The sequence below is a fragment of the Heteronotia binoei genome, chromosome 21 (genome assembly GCF_032191835.1).
Source record: "Heteronotia binoei isolate CCM8104 ecotype False Entrance Well chromosome 21, APGP_CSIRO_Hbin_v1, whole genome shotgun sequence".
NCBI classification, from domain to species: domain Eukaryota; kingdom Metazoa; phylum Chordata; class Lepidosauria; order Squamata; family Gekkonidae; genus Heteronotia; species Heteronotia binoei.
The window spans coordinates 163,115,205-163,135,851 of record NC_083243.1 but is presented as its reverse complement, the minus strand read 5'-3'; the positions used below and the strand labels follow the sequence as shown (position 1 = coordinate 163,135,851).

The window sequence follows — 20,647 nt, the reverse complement described above, 5'->3', positions numbered from 1 at the left end:
ACACCTTGGTGAATGGGTTAAAAAAGTAGGTGAATCACTTAAAATACACAACAAGCCATGTGCACTTCAAAATATTCTAGTGTTTCACCTGTAAGTAATTGTTTCAAGCAAACAAGACTGAACAGAATGTATGGCTTTACAGTAACATCAATTTGTCAACGAAGTTGTAGCAATAAATACTTAAAATCTCTACCAATAGACTTACATTTTGATCTGTTTTAAACAATACAGAAAACAATTACCCAATTGAAAACCTGCTGTAAAATGCTGAACATCAAAAATCCAGGTTAAATCATTTTTAATCTAAAACAACCAAAACATTTAGAGGGCACTGCAGTTGCACTTTTTGTTTGTGTGTGCCAAAATGAAAGAAATATGGACTTCAAATTTCAGGGTGAAAAATTATGGAACTGCTAAATACTTTGGTCACTAATTGTCAAATAGTTATGCCTCAAATACATTAGATTTGTGTATTCACTTTTTTAAAATATAAAACTATTCTTACAGCCATTTTAACTATAGCATCACTATTATCATTACTGGGGTGGCAAGATCTTATTTCACAGATCACCCATTATTATTTAGAACATTACAATATAAACATACGCAAAAATTTCTTGGTATTTTTCAATGTGCGATTTTTACACTTATGAATTTCTGTACAATGTCTCAAAATCTAGAATATAAATGTTGCTGGTCCTGATCCCTTGCAAAATTAGTGCAGCAGTAACAGGCTACAATAGGCTCTAGATGAAATCCTCAAGATATTCTTGGATATCAGTTCATATTCTTCAGCCAACCGCAGTCAATATCACATATCATACAGGGCCATTAACAGATGCCTCCAGTAGAAGAGCTTGTTGACCAGTCCTAAGGAGTTAAAAAGAGAATCTGAGTGTTAGCAAAGACTACCTATCTTAATAGTAAAACTGCAAATGTAGAAACAAGTGGTAAATACTGATAATATGCAATTACATATACTTAGGCTTCATTTCAGCCGGGGATGAAGGTTTTTGTAGAACAGATTGTTTAGCTGAGGTCTGAAGGCCAAGAGAAGAGACTTAATGAAAGTGTTCTAGGAGGAGATTCTAGGTGTAAGGATAAGGAAGATTGGAGACTTATGGGCAATTCAGACTGGTGAAGTTGGAAATACCATTGCCAGAGATATATTAAGCTGTGAGAGAACAAAGAGTGGGAGGGGTGTGGTAAAAGGTCAGCGTAGGGACCTCAGGATGGAATCACATGCTTTGAACAATGAGAAAGGTGAACAAATTGATGAGAGTATTCTGGATAGGACTGATATGAGAAAAATAAAGGCCAAAGAAGGTTGCAGTAGTAAGAAAGCGACCAGAGTTTTAGCCAATGTTGAGAGGAAAACAACAATGTTAAAGTACAAGGAGAAAATGAAAAACAAGAGTCAAGGTCCAGACTTTCTGATAGGATGACGACACTGGTGATCACTGTCAACAGATACGGAAAATAATAAGGATGTAATGACTTCAGAGGCAAGATGAAAAGTTCATTCATAAGGATTCTGAGTTTGGAATGGCGACAAGACATACTAAAGTACAAATATTAGATAAGCAGTCAGAGGACAGATATAAGGTAGTGAGAAAATAATAGGTGATGAAAAAATTATCATACACATTACAATAGTGATAGCTGTAGTATTTGATGAGGCCACATAAGGACATCAGAGGACAAGAAACCGAACCTTGAGGAACTTGCATCAGGGGCAGGACTCAATAAATCACACAACAGTAAGAAGAAAACCAGCTAAGAACATCCATGGATCCTTAACATCGGAAGGGAATCAAGGAGTACAGAATGGTCAGTTACATACAGGAGAAGGCAGAGGTCAAGTGGACAGTGATAGTTTTGTGGATTACAGGATAGAACAAAATTGTAGCAGCTCAAGGGCGAAGTGCAAAGATATAAAGCTGAGACAGTGATGGAGATGATTCAGTTAATATCACAAACTGTGGTCTTTTACAACCACAGAAACAAATACAGCTTGTTTCTGTACACACCTTCCCTCTCCCCCTCCTGCAAGGACAGTGACTGGAAAAAAAATCCTGCTTGGGAAACTTTCAAGATAATTTCCTGTGCTATTCAAATACAACCACCTGAACAAATGCTTCCCTCTCACAAGCTAGAATTCTTAACTGTGATGAAAAAAAGGTAAAGGTAGTCCCCCTCCTGGTGATTCAATTTAGAATCCCAAGGGGAGGTGGATGGGAACACAGAACAAGCTATGTACATGCCTGCTGCGGATGAAGTCATCTGAATTTAGGGGCAAAGAGCAAAATTTGGGACAGTGGGGAACACTCTGAAGGGGCTAAAAGAGAGGAAAAGGTTATTCATAGATCAGGGTGGAAACTAGTCAGAGTCAATATTACTGATTTTACTGACCCCTCCCCCCCAAAAAAACCCCCCCCACCAAAACCCTCACACAACACTGAAAAATTACCGAACAATTTAATTTCAGCCTATTGGTAAATTAAAGTAAAACTGCGACTTCATTAAAAAATTATTATCTGGCTTTCCCATAGCCAGCCAGCACACACCTTTTCATTGATATATATATATTTAATGAAAATAGGACAATGTTTTTATTATTGTACAAAATTTAAGGCAAAAAAAAAATCCCTTTTAAAACTGATTACGTACTGCAGATAATAAAACAGCAAAAAAGGTTCAGGCTGGGTTGTCATCAGTACATTGATGACACCCAGCTATATCTGTTGACGGGTAGCTGGCCCATCAGTTTTGGCTGAGGGGCTGGAGGCAGTGGTGAAATGGTTAAAGCAGAGCTGGCTGATACTGAATTCTACTAAAACAGAGGTTCTGTGGCTGGGCAGGGAGAATTCAGGGTTGGGGTGCTAACTGCAAGCTCCTGATGGTGTGTCCTTAACCCCAGCACCAACTGTCAAGAGCTTGGGTGCGATTCTGGATGCCTCCTTATCAATGAAGACCCAGATTACGAACGTTGCCAGACTGGTGTTCTCCAGCTACATCAAGTCAGTTGCACAAATTCTACAGTCTCTGAAACAAGAGCAACTAATGGGATTGTGGCCCATGACCTTCCAGGTGATTGGATGATGATTTCTCTGGATGAAGGTGTTAGCTACAAACCGGAGTCTGAAGGTCCTGGTGCACCTTTCTCTAGACCAAGGATTCCCAATCCCTGGTCTGCGGCCCATTAGTAATCGGGCTGCCATTCCCTGCCCTCTGCCCCCCATCCTTCACAGCGCTGCAAAGCGGTGCAGCGCTCTGTCACCCCCCCCTGCACGACGAAGCTTGGCTCCCCACCACCGCCAGGGCCCATACCCTCCCTTCTTTTCCCCAGCGCTGCACCATGCTCTGCCCCCCCACCCGCACAATCAGAGGAGGCTCGGAGTTGGCCCTACCTGTTTCAATAGGGCCTGGGCTGATTCTAAGTTGTTTGAAGAGTAGGTTGAAGAGTTTTGCCCCTCCCTCCCTTCTGGAAGTTAAGGGGGGGGGGAGAGAAGCCTCCTTCAACGTGCTATTCAAATAACTTAACTTAGAATAAGCCTGGGCCCTGCTGAAGTGGCTCAAGCCTTTTCAGGGCGCCCCTCTGATCGTGAGGGGGGCAGAAGTGATGGGACTTGGCTCTACCCGCTTCAGCAGGGCCCTGGCTGATTCTAAGTTATTTGAATAGCGAGAGACTTCCGGTCTTGGCGATCCGCTGTGAAGACCGACTGCAGACTTGCTCCTGATGGTTGGTCCTTAATCGGGCAACTAAGGGGTTCCTCTGGTCGGAGGGCCCAAGTCCAGGACCTGGGAATGGTCTTGGCAGGCAGGCGGCTTATCTGCTGGAACCAGGATATTGGTGGCAGCCGGTTCCTGGACCCATGGACGCTGCGGAGCTCCATTGCCCCAATCACCATTTTTAAATGGCAATCGGGTTGAACACTGGCACTACTTCTGTATTTCTGAACTGAATTCTGCATGATTGGAGAGAACTAGAGCATTCATATAGTGACTGCAAGTTCTCTTTCTTTTTTGACTGCTTGGATTAAAGTTTGGAAGCTTGAAGCCTGAAGTTGGTATGGGAGCGATTTCACGAGGGAAAGAGGGAGGAATGCATTAGCCTCCCCCCCCCCCTTATGCTCCAAGGCTTCAAAAGACTGAGAGAGGACAAAGGCTTTTACCTTTTAAAAGAATCTGCATTCCGGAAACTATTGATCTATATGAATTTTTAATAACAAGTTTTTACTGGGAGTATATTGAACTTTAAAAAAAAATCTCCCAAAGTATAAGGCATACTGGTAGGAAACTACAGGTAAAAGAACTGACTGAGATTTAATGGTCTGATGGTGGATTTGAGCAGAGACAAAGCTTGGAATAAAGTCTGGAAGGAAGTTTGAAAGGAAATCCTGATCTTCAATAGCTGTGATCGCTTTATTGATCTCAAATAGACTGAGGAGTTTGGTTTGAATAGTGGATTATAAGAGGGAGTTACATTGCTGACTACATCTAGAATATTTATGAAGTCTTCAAAGACTTTGATTCTATTCTTTGGCGAACTACAAAATTATGGACAGGATATATAACCTTATATTGGATTACAAGTACCTGAGTTTTCTGGGTTTTTTCCTTTTGCCAATGGATTACAAAATTCTGGGCAGAATACATAACATACAGTATGTCACAGAAGTGAATACACCCCCTCACATTTTGTAAATATTTAAGTGTATCTTTTCATGTGACAACACTGAAGAAATGACACTTGATTACAATGTAAAGTAGTGAGTCTACAGCTTATATAACTGTAAATGTGCTGTCTCCTCAAAATTACACAACACACAGCCATCTGAACCAAAATGGTCTGCAGCGCTGTCTTCCCAGAAGGAAGCCTCTTCTAAAAATGATGCACAAGAAAGTCCACCAACGGTTTGCTGCAGATAAGCAGACTGAGGACATGGATTTCTGGAACCATGTTCTGTGGTCCGATGAGACCAAGATAAACTTATTTGGTTCAGATGGTGTCAAGTGTGTGTGGTGGCAACCAGGTGAGGAGTACACAGACAAGTGTGTCTTGCCTACAGTCAAGCATGGTGGTGGGAATGTCATGGTCTGGGGCTGCATGAGTGCTGCCGGCACTGGGGAGCTACAGTTCATTGAGGGAACCATGAATGCCAACATGTACTGTGACATGCAGAAGCAGAGCATGATCTCCTCCCTTCGGAGACTGGGCCGCAGGGAAGTATTCCAACATGATAACGACCCCAAACACACCTCCAAAACGACCACTGCCTTGCTAAAGAAGCTGAGGGTAAAGGTGATGGACTAGCCAAGCACGTCTCCAGACCTAAACCCTATTGAGCATCTGTGGGGCATCCTGAAATGGAAGGTGGAGGTGCGCAAGGTCTCTAACATCCACCAGCTACGTGATGTCATCATGGAGGAGTGGAAGAGGACTCCAGTGGCAACCTGTGAGCTCTGGTGAACTCTATGCCCAAGAGGGTTAAGGCAGTGCTGGAAAATAATGGTGGCCACACAAAATATTGACACTTTGGGCCCTATTTAGACATTATCACTTAAGGGTGTACTCACTTTTGTTGCCAGCAGTTTAGACATTAATGGCTGTGTGTTGCGTAATTCTGAGGGGACAGCACGTTTACACAGTTATACAAGCTGGAGACTCACTACTTTACATTGTAGCCAAGTGTCATTTCTTCAGTGTTGTCACATGAAAAGATAAACAGGTTTCTTACCTGTAACTGATGATCTTTGAGTGGTCATCTGTGCAGTCACACACATGGGTTATCTGCCAGGATTGAACCAGACCTCAGAGAATTCAAAGCAATCTTTGAGCGTTACTTTTGGCGTGCACTTCCTCTCGTCCCAGGGAGGAGGCATCCACTGCGCATGCCCGGACGAGAGGGAGGCACATCACCCACCCAGTTTCTTCCCGCCACCGCATAGGTGGAAAAAATTTTCTGCAGGAACAAGAAACCAGCAGCGGGGAAGAATGGGCGGGCGTGTATGACTGCACAGATGACCACTTGAAGATCATCAGTTACAGGTAAGAAACCTGTTTATCTTCTTTGTGGTCTCTGTGCAGTACCACACATGAGCTATTCTGTTCAGAGGCGGATGCTGGATCTGTAACCAAAGGACAAGATTAGTTATGCATATAAGAAGTAATACTGTACTTACAGTGTAGACGACTGGGGACATCAGTTGAAGATGGATCGTAGTACAGCCTGTTCGAAGGACGTGTCATACCGGGCACGGACATCTAAGGCGTAGTGCGAGGCGAATGGAGATGGAGATGACCAGACTGCAGCGGCACAGATGTCTTCCATCGAAACACCCCTACAGTAGGCTGTTGAGGTTGCAACTGCTCCAGTAGAGTGAGCTCATAAATGTTCGGGTATAGGCTGTTTTGCCAGTCTATAGCATAATGTAATAGCAGCCACAATCCATTCGGAAATCTCTGTATTGATATTTTAGTGCCTTGATTGTGGGTTGCGTATGCTACAAAGAGTCTAGTGTCCTTTTGGAACTGACGTGTCCTTTTGATGTAAAAGGCAAGGGCCCTACGTACGTCCAGATTATGTAAAGTTCGTTGACCTGCATTGGTAGGGCGTTGGAAAAAAGCAGGTAAAGTCGAAGGTTTTCCCAACTGAAACGCGGAAACCACCTTTGGTAGAAAAGAGGGGTCAGGGCGTAAAATGACTCTGTCGTGATGGAAAATGGTGTATGGCGGGTCTGCTCTGAAAGCACAGATGTCGCTAGCTCTCCTGCCAGAAGTGCTACCAGTAAAGCTGTCTTCTAGGACAAAAGATGTAAAGGAATGGATGCCATGGGCTCAAAGGGTGGCTTCATTAACTGACTCAGTACAAGTGACAAGCTCCAGGTGGGATGAATCTGGCGGATTGGAGGATGAAGGTGGAGGATTCCTTTCAGGAAAGCTTTAGTAGCATAGTGGAGAAAACAATGCAGCCTTCAATATGCGGATGAAATGCAGAGATAGCTGCTACGTGGACTTTTAGAGAAGAGTATGAAAGTCCTGAGTTAGAAAGAGATAAGGTGTAGGTTAGGATCTGAGTGATGGTGGAGAGTTCAGGTTTGAAGTTATGAAGAACAGCATATGCCGAAAAACGTTTCCATTTCAAGGAATAAGATTTCCTGGTAGCAGGTTTTTTGGCGTTTTTCCAGGCAGTCAGTCGTAGAAGTGCCGGGTTGTGGTGTAAAACCTTGCCTTATTGCTGTGAAATCAAGTCCTGAACTTGAGGAAGTCAAAGGAATGTGTTGTCTGATAGGAGAAGAGTGGTGAAGCAAGGTTGACGAGGTCACCATGGTGTAATCAGGATGTAATTGGTCTGATCTAGCCATATTTTTTGTAAAACCCTCGTGATGAGAGGGATTGGTGGGAATAGGTAGTGTAGTTCCCTGACCATTGCTGGAGGAAGGCGTCCCCCGCCGACAGTGAGGATGGAGGGCCCCGAGTGTAAAAGGAAGGGCACTGTGCATTGTCTGGAGATGCAAACACATCTACTGTTGGCATTCCGAAGGTCTGGAACACTGTGTGCAGATAATGACGGTTGATGGCCCATTTGTGGTCATTTACTAGATGGCGACTCAGTGTGTGCTTGGACGTTTTGGACTTGTGGTAGATGCACCGCTGTCAGGAAAATGCCGTGGGCAATACTCCAGTGCCATAAGGATAGGGCTCGTTTGCATAGTTGAATAGAAGCTGTGCCTCCCTGCCGATTGATGTAGAAGACGGTGGCTACATTGTCGGAGGTGACCTGAATGTGGTGGTTGTGAAGAGATGGAAGAAAGGATCTCAGGGCTCTGTGGACCGCCAGAAGTTCTAGACAAATGATGTGAAGGGACCTCTTGTAATTGGTCCATTGTCCCTGAACTGTCAGTGTTCCCAAGTGGGCTCCCCATCCCCACTTGGAAGCATCGGTCGTGACAATCACAGAGGGCATACGAACGGCATTCCTGCCAGAAGATGACAATCCACCGTCCACCACTTTACAGATGGGATGTTGTGAGATGGAACCGTAAGCAAGGTCATTTGGTATTGCTTGTGTGGATGGAATGTCCGGACAAACCACAGTTGAAGAGGGCGTATGTGAAGCCTTGCAAAACAGAGGACAGCGGTGGTGGCCGCCATAAGGCCTAAGATCCTTTGAAAGATGAGGGCAGTTTGGGAGCGATGTGTTATGATGGTATTGGCTAAGGATTGGATGTGTTGCACTCTGTCTGCTGGGAGAAAGGCCTTGTGAGATAACGTTGACAGACACGCTCCTATAAATTGAATGTTCTGAGTGGGATTCAGGTTGGATTTTGCATGATTGACCTGAAGACTTAGTGCAGACAGGAGGGACAGGGTAGATGAAATGTCCTTCTGAAGTTGTTCCTTTGTTTGGGATACGACCAGCCAATCGTCTATGTAAGGGTAAATGGAGACCTGTTGTTGTTGGAGTCCTGCTGCCACCACAGCCAAACATTTCGTGAAGACTCTCGGTGCTGTAGAGAGACCGAAGGGGAGGGAACGGAATTGATAGTGCTGATCTCCGACAGCAAACCTGAGGAATCTTCTGTGATGGTGACTGATGGTGAGATGGAAGTAGGCATCCTGTAGGTCTATTGATGCCATCCAGGTCTGCTCTGGAATCAGTGGTAGAATAGACTGCAGAGTAACCATGTGGAATTTCTTGTAGCGGATATGAAGGTTGAGTGTTCTAAGATCCAGTATAGGACGCAGCCCCCCATCTCTTTTTGGGACCAAAACGTAACGGGAGTAGAATCCCGTGTGATGGAACTGCGGTGGAACTGGTTCTATAGTTCCGTTGTCCAGCAAGGTGGCGATTTCTGATTGTAGAGGAGAAGAGGGGGGTGTAGGTATGAACCTATGGAATTTTGGAGTCGAATCGAACTCTATGGTGTAACCCCTGTGGATGATCGCCAGGACCCATGAATCCGATGTTATGGATTCTCACATGGGGTAGAATGGTCGAAGTCTGGTGGTGGCGTCTGGATGGTATTGTGGCTGGTCGAGAGGTAGAGGGAAGAAGTCAAAGAGACTGCTTTGGGGTCGGTGCTGACTTTTTTGAGGTTTGTGGACTTGCTCTCTGCTGAAAAGGCTATTTTGCTGGAGGAGCCTTACGTTTCCAGAATTCGGCTTGTCGGGGGGATCGAGAACGTTTGTAAAAGGAAGCCTTCCAGGTTCTCTGCCGATTAGGCTGGGATTGTGGTTGGGTAACTCCCAATCTTTTGGCTCGTTTCCTACTGTCATCGATTGTGGTCAAGATGTCATCCGTGGTGGCATTGAAAAGGCCCTGACCATCAAAAGGTAAGTCCTCTATTTTGAACTTGATGTCAGGTTGCAGTGACGAGGATCTAAGCCATGCATGCCGGCGTAGGGCAATCGAAGAGGCCATAGTTCTAGATGAACATGCCACAGCATGACGTACTGTGTTGATTTGTTGCTTGCTGACCCTAGTAAGTTCTTGGAGGAGGTGGGAAGCCTGCTTCTGTGCTGCATCCGGTAAGGAAGGAACCAAGGTGTTAAGTTGGGAGGCGAGGTTGAAGGCATATGCCGAGAAATAGGCCATATAATTGTGGATTCTTGTTGTGGCAGTGGTAAGGGAATAAATCTTCCTTCCCAGAGTATCCAGTTTTTTACCTTCTTTTTCTGGTGGAACTGGGTGCCTTGTCTGTTTTGATTTGGAGGACGAATGCACTATCATGGAATTTGGAGCCGGATGATTGAAAAGAAATTTAGATTCAGGGGCATGAATTTTGTAAAGGGATTCAACTCGTTTCGATATGGGTGGCACTGAAGCGGGTTTGTCCCAAGCCTCTTTCAAGGTTTCCAGGTGAACTGGGAGCATTGGAAGAAAAGATTCTGCTGGCAAGTCTGCGTGTACTAAATCGTGGACTACGTCCGAAACCCTAGGTGCATCAGTAGTCAGCTTGACATTAAGGGAAGTAGCCATGTTAGATAACAGATCCAGATAGGATTTGGAGCCCTCTGAGGGTGAAAGGTCAGCAGGTTTGATGATGTCAGATGCAGGTGAAAGAGGAGCTGAGGCTGTGGAGTGTGATGAGTTGGATTGCTCAGCCTCGGACTCTTCCTGGGTCTCGATGGGTGTCTCAAGAGGCTTGGTTATAGTAGCAGTAGCAGTTTGTTTGGTCAGCAGAGGAGGCTGTTGTGGTTGTTTAGGAGAGACTGAACACACCGAGGTTGATCTGGTTGGAGACAGTGGCTTCGACACCATAGAGTAGTGTCTAGGGTGACAATAGGGACTTTCACGGTACCAAGAACAGTCCTCACAGTATGCTTGCTCTGGATGTGAAGAAGTTTCACGGTACCGAGGGTGCTCATCTCGATATGCCTGAACCCGATGTGAGGGATAGTAAAGTACCTCACGGTACCGAGAGTCTTCACGGTACCGATATCGATGGGAATCCGAAGATGGAGACCTGTAATATCTTCGGTACCTGTGGGGAGATGGTGACCTGGATCTCGATGGGCTATAATAATAATAGCGTTCCCTATGGCGACTTCGAGATTTCTCGGCTTGAACTCTATTAGATGACTCTCTCGGTGTTGAGGGTTCTCTTAGGAGTGGAGATGCAGGTGTCAAAATCTGTTGTTTGGTAGGCATCGAGACCTCCTGGAATGAGTGCGCGCCGAGAATGTTTGGGCGCTGACTTCTGCTGGAATCTGGAGATTCGGTGTCGAGGATCTTGTCTGGTAAAGATCCATGAACTGAAGGGGACTGTGAAGGAACGTGTACGACCTCGAGAGGTACGGTATCGACGGGTGCCGAGGGTTCCAATGAAGTCGGTGCTGTCTGTACCGAGATCGCTGTGTTGATAGTTGGGTGCAATGCAGAAGTCGTTGGAGACTTCGATTCCGAGGGTCTATGGATTGTAGGAAAAGGATGAAGATGGCTATGAAGAGAGGAGACGCCACGAGGTAGGTGTATCCCGGGTGGCGGTAAAGAAGAAACTGGGTGGGTGACGCGCCTCCCTCTCATCTGGGCATGCGTGGTGGATGCCTCCTCCCTGGGACGAGAGGAAGTGCGCGCCAAAATTAACGCTCAAAGATTGCTTTGAATTCTCCGAGGTCGGATTCGATCCTGGTGGATAACCCATGTGTGGGAATGCAGAGAGACCACGAAGAAGATACTCACTTCTGTGACATACTGTATAAATGGATTATAGAGATGTGGATGGCCTTAACTGTACTGCTGGATTATAATTAAGATTTTCTACTTTCTGAACTTTTATTTTTGGTGGCTTTTTTGTGGCTTTGTGTTTTTTTCTTTTTAAACTCTCTTTTGGAATATAAAGACCTGTGGATGCTTATGGATATACAAATTGGACATTCCAGTTTGGATTACAATTTATAAATTTTTGGCTTTGAAATAGTTGGACTACCTGGACTATTTTGTGGACTACATCCTTGTTGATTGGACTGGACTAATTTGCATTGGTCAAGAGCACATTATAATTTCACTGGTGTGAGTGTATTTTCACCCCCTTCTTCTTTGCTGTTTATTCTTGGTACATCTGAATCATTGTTATGGCAAACTGACATTGTTTATAGTTTTAATTATCATTATTTGGGTTTGCTAGATCGTTGATACAAGGGGAAGGCTCTGTTCCTAAACAATTTTATATCTACTAAAAATATTGACTTTTCTTGCCTGATACTGAGTTAGTTGATACAAGTTGGAACACTGTGTTCCAAAATAGGTTGGTGAATTGTAAACATCAAAAATTTTTAAGTTTGGGAGGGGATATATATTGTAGGAAATTTAACAACAGAAATGGCAACAGGATTCAAGGAGGTCCCCAAAAGGAGAGACAACAGAGAAAATAGCCTCCCTCAATATTGGCCCAACTAAATTTACAACTGAAAATATGCAGGAAGATATGAAAAAAATGCAAAATACATTATTAACAGCCATTTCACGACTGACTGACAAGGTAGACAGTATAGGAGAACAAATGGCTGAACTCAAGAGAGAGCTCCAAGAAAACAGAAAGCAAATAGCAGAAACTAATAAGGCACTGAAAGCCCTAGATGACCAAGTGGTGAGCAACACCCAAAAGGTTGAACAGTTGGAAAACAATCAAAAGTTGTATGACAGTAGACTTCTCCAGTTAGAAATGGACAGAGCAGCTTATATGTTGAGACTGTAAAATATTCCAGAAGACAAGTCTAAAGACTTGCAGAAAATGTTAAGGAGGCCTTCGTGGAAATCTTGTAAGTGCCACTGGAAAAAATGGAAGAAGAGATTGATCAAGTTAAGCGTGTACCATCGAGTTTCACTAAGCAAAATGAATCACCCAGCGATATACACGTGAAGCTTACAAGGAGAATAACAAGAGATAATATCTTGAAACAGACAAGAGATAAACCAGTGGTGATAGCAGGGAACACAGTGAGAATTCTGAAAGAAGTGCCTTGCCAGTCAGACAGAAGAGAAGAAAATATCATACCCTGATAAACTTTCTAAGGGAGAGAAATACCATATACATGGTTGATTCCAGAAGGTTTGTTTTTCATGTTTGAAGGTAAAAGACACAGGATTAACTCAATCTTCAAGGCAGAAAATGTTTTGGAGAAGTTTGGGAAGAAAGAACAGAGAAGAAAGAAGGGAAATGGGGAAGAAGAAAGCTCAGAGGAAAAAGAACCAAATGATGCAAAAAAATACCAAACAAGATTACAGATCAAAAAAGATGAAAAATATAGTGATAAGAAAGATTCATGATGGCGTCAATAGTCTCTACTAACGTGAATGGACTTAGTTCTCCTGTAAAGAGAAGGAAAATCTTTGAATACTTAGCAAAATTGGAAGCTGATATTATTTGTTTACAAGAAACTCATATATTGACAAAGGATCAGCACTTGTTGAAGAGCAAAAAACTTGCCAATTTATTTGTAGCAACGGACTTGATTAAAAGAGGGGCATGGCAACACATATAAAAGATAAATTTAATCCACAATTCTGCTTTGTGTCAGAAGATGGAAGAATCTTATTGGTGGAAATTACCATGGAGGGTAGAAAAATCTTGTTAGCAAACATCTATGCCCCAAATGACCATCATGAAATTTTTTTTAGTGAACTACATCTCAAACTAATGAGTTTAGATTATTCAGAATATTGTTTCCTTGAGACTTCAATGTGGTTTTTGACAGACAATTGGACAGGAAGCTGCATAAACAAATTAAACCCAAAGGAGTACAATTACCAACAAGTTTTAAAAAATTAGCTGAGGAACTGGAACTAGTAGATGCGTGGAGGACAAAGTACCCAAGAGATTTTACATATTATTCACCTAGTCATCAGTCATGGTCAAGAATTGATATGTGCTGACTCTGTCTATAGGTTTGAAGGAATTAGCGGAGGTGGAGATTCAACCATAGTATCTGACCATAGTCCAGTAATTATAAAAATTAAGGGAATACAAAGAAGAAGAAACTGGAAGTTAAATACTCAAATCCTAAAAAATAAAAACTTTCTCCAAGAAGCAAAAGAAGAAATGATTTTTTCCCCCAAACAAAATATAACACAGGAGGTGAAGATGCAGGTGGTATGGGATTCAGCTAAAGCATACTTTAGGGGACTGGCAATTAGATTCAATGCCAAGAAGGAGGAGGAAAGATCTGAGAACTTCCAAAGGCTAATGGTGCAAGCAGAAGAAGCAGATAAGAACCTAAAATTACAATCAACAAAACAAGAGTTTAAGGATAAAATAAAAAAGAAAGAGCATCAGCTTAACTTACTACTGGTGGAAGAAGTAGAGAAAAAAATTAAAATTTGCAAAACAAAACTATTTTGAACATGCTAATAAACCCGGGAGATGGTTGGCATATAGACTGAGAAAAGAAAATGTGAAGAGAGTAATAACAACATAGAGAGATGAAATAAAGAGAAATTTCACAGGCAGGAGATACTTCAAATTGTGGAACAATTTTACAAAAAGCTATATGAAGATAAACAGGTTTCTAAGGAAGACCTAGAAGACTATCTTAAACAGAATAATCTTAACAAATTCACATTAATTATAAAAATTAAGGGAATACAAAGAAGAAGAAACTGGAAGTTAAATATTCAAATCCTAAAAGATAAAAACTTTCTCCAAGAAGCAAAAGAAGAAATAAGCCAATAACGATGAGAAGTGTGTGAGCAAAAAATTTTAAATGAGCCAATAACGATAAGAGAAGTGTGTGAAGCAATAACCTCTCAAAAAAAAAAAATGGTAAATCACCTGGTCCAGATGGTTTACCTGCAGAATTTTACAAAGCCTTTGAAGATTGCCTATCGGTTCCATTCAGGCAACTTATAGAAACGATCCAAAGGGAGGCTGAAATACCATTTTCATGGCAAGAAGCTACAATATTTAATTCCAAAAGAGGGTACAGATTTGAAAGATGTAAGAAATTTTAGGCCAATTTCTCTCTTGAATGATTTTTGCTTCAATTCTGGCACAACATCTGAAGAAAATTTTGCTGATTATTATACATCGGGACCAAGCAGGATTTTTGCCAAGAAGATTCCTTAAAGACAATGCTGGGACAATATGTAACATATTGGAGTATTATGAGAATCATCCGGACAAGCAGTTAGCCTTAATATGCTTAGATGCAGAGAAGGCCTGATAACAAGAGCAGAAGGCGATGCTTATTGCTATAGCAATTATCAGGCAGAGAAAGAACATTCTCATAAGAACATAAGAGAAGCCATATTGTATCAGGCCAATGGCCCATCCAGTCCAACACTGTGTCACACAGTGGCCAAAAAACCAGGTGCCATTAAGAGGTCCATCAGTGGGGCCAGGACACTAGAAGCTCCTCCCCACTGTTGCCCCCCAGCACCAAAAATACCGACCATCACTGCCCCAAAGAGTTCCATTAATACATTGTGGCTAATAGCCACTGATGGACCACTGCTCTGTATGTTTATCCAATTCCCTCTTGAAGCTGCCGTCACCTCCTGTGACAACTTTACAGCTTCAGGTAGCATCGTCTTTCTAAAGTTTTTTCAAAGCAACTATTCAACAATGTGAGGCCCCACTGGCAGCCCTATAAGAGGCAGTAGCTACACCAGATTTACCACTTCATTGGCTATTTGAAAGAACTAAACCTTAGTTTGGATATGAACCTGATTGAGAGCTCCAAGGAAAGATAAGTGAAGTGTGAGGGGGAAAGAAAAGCTTGCTTACATATGACCAGGCCTCGGATTCAGCGGGAGGTCATAAGAGCACAGCTCCTGAACCTTTCTGAGAGTAACAAGAGCAGAAGGCAGAAAATACAAGCCTTGGTTGAATGCGTCTGCTGGGTATCTACTCTTCATGCTGCTCTTCACTACCTTTCCTTTGTACAGAATTTCTCTGCCTGATAATTGCTATAGCAATAAGCATCACCTAACCGACAATGGGAAGAGAGGAACCAGGCAGACTGGCATCATGAACTGTTGGATTTTGTAGTTCCCATCAAAGTGGGAGAAGCTGAGGCAGGTTGTTTCAGAGAAGATTCACCACAGTGGAAGTTCAGTATGCTATTTAAAGTTTTACCTCTTGACTGACTAGTCTTGAGAAAAAGGTAGGGTTGGCTTGTCAGTTATACATGTTTCCTTACATACTAACAGAGAACCTCTTTTTGTCTTTGGTCTCAATTAGGATATTATCTAATTGTTGGCCAAATAACTTGTCTCCAGAAAATGGTTGGCTAGCTAGGTTTGTAGAGGAACCTGCATCAACATGCAGCAATTTTGCTCCAGGTCAGTATCCAAGGAGGGGTTTTTGTTTTAACCATCTTCTGGGTGTGGAACAGGTGTCAATGGGGGTGTGTGGATAGAGGTATTTGTGGATTTTCTGCATTGTGCAGGGAGTTGGACTAGATAATCCTGGAAGTACCTCCCAACTCCATCATCTCAAGCCTGCAGTCAATTGTTTCTGCTGGCAACATCCACACATGCCATGGTCCAAGTACTGAACTGAACTGGATCAGTAAGGATTCTGAAAGAACAGTGACAGGATATCGTGCAGAGTCTATCCCTCATGGCTCCAGATTTAGTAGAAGTTATTTTAATCCCCCCCCCCAAAAAATTGAGTAATGATACTGACTGCTAGCCCTGAAGTTTCAAAATCTGTATGTAAATCTTTCTATTACTAATATCACACAGCTGAAAGAAATGTGCTAGAAGTCAGAGCTGCTATGAGAGCATCACCTAACAACATTTTTAGGTGCTCCAGAACCTGCTGGGGCAAAGAATACATTTAATTAATATATTGGTGAGAAGTCTTACCAACAGCTACTGCTCCTCAGTAACGCAGTCACACAACTCTGTAAAGGGCATCTTGTGACCCCTGAACAGACAGGGACTAAAGGATCATCAAACTGCCTCTCAGCAATGCAGTGCTGAATAGATGGGAGGCACCAGCTTGAAAGAGACATAGGCAGCTCCCTTGATGGACCCATCTGCCACTGGTGCTTCAAAACATGAAAGGTCTGTCTGTCTGCCCTCTGTCCCTGCTGGTGCTTTGGCAGGGGGGAGGAGAGCAGCAGGAAGTAGCAGCAGGAAAAAGCACTGGCTTCCTGCGGCATTTCAGTTTCGTTTCAAGGTGCTGGTGCTAACCTTTAAAGTCCTATATGACCTGAGACCTGTCTACCTTTGGGGACTGCCTTTCCCTGCAGGAGCCCCAGAGACCACAGCATTCAGGATCTCAGAATCTTTTAATGATCCCCGGGCCGAAGGAAGCCCGGCTGACTACCACCAGGGCTTTCTCTGTGGCAGCTCCCACATGGTGGAATGCGCTACCGCAAAACATCAGAGTCCTGTTTCACAGTTCCACAGGGCTTGTAAGACCAAACTATTCCACCTTGCATTTAACGACTAATAGATGATAGCTGTCGAGTCGCCACATAACTGACAGTCTCGGCCAACACTGCTGTAACAACATCATGGCCGTCATATCTGGTAAGATCTTTGCGTAATTTTAATTGTTTATTTTACGATATACTAATTTCTTGATTGTTTATATTTTATATCTTATGTCATGTTTTATTGATTGTTAGCTGCCCTGAGCCCATTATGGGGAGGGCGGGATATAAATCAAACAAAGAAACAAACAAACAAATGCCACTGCCGCAACTGCTTGGGGGGGGGGGGGAGTGGCCAAGCTGCCATTTGTAGCAATTTGATTCCAGTTTCTGCTGTCAAGCACTGTTCCATCTGACAGCTTATTCTTTGTCCTCAACTGCCAACACTAGCAAACAGTGGGCAAGAGAGACTGATGCTTACTGGGGGGCAGGGGTTGCCTCAGCATTTTCTTTATTAAGAGAGGTGGGAGACTTGTGGAAGCTCATCCAACCATGGAGTGGGTGGCATCAGACTCCTCCTCAAGATAATAGAAGTTTTCACAAAAAAATTGCACATTCCCTGCCCACGGAACAAAGTGGTACAAGCAATACAGTGATACCTTCCTCCACTGATAGAGAGCTGATGTTCTTAGGCCTGAGGCTCTCCTGAGACTTCTAGCTTGCCCCTAAGCTCTTAAATGAGCCTTTCTGATAAGACCAGGTTAGGGCAAACACCTGCTATCTTTCATTCATTTTCACTGATATAGCCTGAACATCTCCCAAGATCACAGCAACATTCTGACTAGTCATGTCTACACAACATAAGCACACACTTGTACCTACATAAAGCATTGTTACATTTTAAACGGGGTTGTCCATATACTACTATGTGAAGATAAAAAGGGAGATGAAGTGCTACCTCTGTTCCAGGCTGCTGCTTGCGGGCTCTGCAGTGACAGGATTTTCTTCTCCAGCTTCTGCATTCTCTTCCACCATGTATTTACAAGAAGCATCTTGCGAGGTAGACAATTTTCCTTCCTCACTGGTGAAGAAACAGGTTATAGTTCCATTTATGTTTTAAATATTTTTGTATCATCATGCACTAGTGAGAGGCTTAGGGAGAAAGGGTCCGGAGATTACATGCAAACAGACATTAGAATATGAGTGAAACACAAAAAACAAGCACATGGTTGTGGAGTCTGTTCACATTCAACACTGCCATCAGTTTATGTTCACATAAAAGGAACTGGACTGGAAAAAATGCAGGATGTCAGATTACACAGTCACAGGAAGAAGAAGAAAGAATGTAAGCAGTGCCCAAAGTGAAAAGAAATTACATTAATTATCCTGTACTGTACATACCGATAAGATTTCAACACTCTGAAGCCAAAAATGAGGGGAGGGGGAGAAGAATAGAAAAGGAATATAAAAAAGACCATCAACGTTTTTGAAAATGAAACTAGTCATTGGATCAAGCCTATTTACAAAGCACCCCAAAAGGAGGTGATAATAAATACATTTCTCTTTGTCCAAGGAACTTATACAGTTCTCCTCTCCCCATTTTAATCTCACAACAACCCAGTAATGTAGGCTAATACGTGTAATTGACTCAAGGCCATCCAATTAAACCAGAGATGAATCTAGACTCCCCAATCCTAATCTGGCACTAACCAGGAATCCCCTAGATTTGCAGAAACAAGTTAAAGGGGTGGTGATGGTTTGGATAAAACACAAAATACTTATAACAACCAAAATCTCACAATATTACCTTGTCAAATCTTGGCTATCTAAGCAACCATAAACAATCTCACCAAGACCACAGTCTTGCTTAGATTCCTTTTCAAAGCATCAAGTGAACCCAAATTCACCAGATGCTTGGGAAAGGGTCTTGAAGCCTTTTTGCAAGTCCCAGAGAAAACTCTAAACGAGACTGAGTCCCAGCAATGTTTCTGTGGATGCTGAGGCAACCCAAACTGTAGGAAAAGTACATAAAAGAGGAGATAAAAAAGAAACCATGGCATGAGGGAGGAAGAACAGGGGCCAGAGAGGGAGTTGGAGACAACAGGCATGGGGAAAGTATAGGGAAATGAAAGGGTAACAATGCAATTTAAAAAACAAACAAACAATAAAAGATAAGTAAACATACACCCCAGGACCATCAGAAACAACCTATATCTCTGTCTATAAAAGGAGTTGCAACACTTCCCCAAAGCCCAAACTACCTTACAACTATCCCCCCCAAAACAACTGCAATATGAAGGCTTATCTAGATCCATTTAATCTTACGCCTATAAAAAAGACAAGTCAGTCAAAAATATACTCCATAAACAGCCAGAAAAAACCCATTCTCATAAGAACATAAGAGAAGCCATATTGTATAAGGCCAATGGCCCATCCAGTCCAACACTGTGTCACACAGTGGCCAAAAAACCAGGTGCCATGAGGAAGTCCATCAGTGGGGCCAGGACACTAGAAGCTCCTCCCCACTATTGCCCCCCCAGCACCAAAAATACCAAGCATCACTGCCCCAAAGAGTTCCATTAATACATTGTGGCTAAGAGCCACTGATGGACCACTGCTCTGTATGTTTATCCAATTCCCTCTTGAAGCTGCCGTCACCTCCTGTGGCAACTTTACAGCTTCAGGTAGCATCGTCTTTCTAAAGTTTTTTCAAAGCAACTATTCAACAATGTGAGGCCCCACTAGCAGCCCTATAAGAGGCAGTAACTACACCAGATTTACCACTTCATTGGCTATTTGAAAGAACTAAACCTTAGTCTGGATATGAACCTGATTGAGAGCGCCAAGGAAAGATAAGTGAAGTGTGAGGGGGAAAGAAAAGCTTGCTTACATGTGACCAGGCCTCGGATTCAGCGGGAGCTCACAAGAGCACAGCTCCTGAACCTTTCTGAGAGTTCCACCTCCTCCTTCCCACTTTGTTCATTGACTAGTAGGTGCAGCAGCAAAACAATCTCTGGATGAGCTCCACCACCTATTTTTCTACAAAACGGCCCCTGCATGTGACTGTTGCTATTCAAGTGGGCCATTTGTGCTTTTTGCCTCCGAACTGAGATTCAGAAACTTCTAGAACTAGGTTTTAGCTACAAACATCATTTTCCCTTTCCAGTTCATTAGTGTGTCATAGTTTCTCAAAAGTGAAACTAGAATCTCTAAACTGTTCAAAAAAGGAAGTTATAGCTAAAAAAAAAAATAGAGACATTAAAAAAACCCACCACCATCCTGACACAATCCAACTGTCAAACCAGAAAAGAGTCGTGTAGAAGCCAGAGTCCAAAATGGAAACTGCAGGTGGCAAAAGACTGCCAAGGAGGAATGTGAACAAATCAAGTTGCATCAGACCTAAGAAAAGGGAGTGCTAAATCTTGTGTACAGAAACCTCTTTTTGACCTCTTGAGTTTGAATTGTTAATTCCTTATGTGAATCTTGTTGCTACTTCAGTTGTTTAATAATCCTTTTCAAATCGTCACGGTCAATGTAGTGGTTATATTATTGTGGTTCATTCATTAAATCCCCTGCAAGTAGTAACAGAAAGAAGTAAAGTTCTGTCACAGGCTTTTCCTTTTATGATTTTCCAACATTCTTGTGATAGTAAAAGATATGAAAAGCACAGAGATGTGTTTAAAAGGAAAAAAAATGAACCATGGGCAGGGGGGGGGGGAGAGATAGCCTTAATCCATCCAAAACATTAGGGTTTGTTTGTCCCCCGCTCCAAGTCATGGGAAACAATTGTTCAGCCATTTAAAGCTTTCTACAGAC

The 20,647-nt window shown here is 42.9% G+C and overlaps 1 protein-coding gene across 3 annotated transcripts in view; it reads right to left on the bottom strand.

Moving 5' to 3' along the window:
• Positions 1-357: 357 nt before the first annotated feature.
• PPP6R3 (protein phosphatase 6 regulatory subunit 3) overlaps positions 358-20,647 on the bottom strand; it is a 130,213-nt gene continuing 109,923 nt past the window's right edge. For all 3 annotated transcript variants that reach the window (XM_060262922.1, XM_060262923.1, XM_060262924.1), the window contains exons 22-23: positions 17,790-17,912; positions 358-870 (exon numbers count right to left, since the gene is read on the bottom strand). In XM_060262922.1, the coding sequence (XP_060118905.1) occupies positions 819-870; positions 17,790-17,912 (175 nt within the window). In that variant the 3' untranslated portion in view covers positions 358-818. The remainder of the gene's footprint in view (positions 871-17,789; positions 17,913-20,647) is intronic.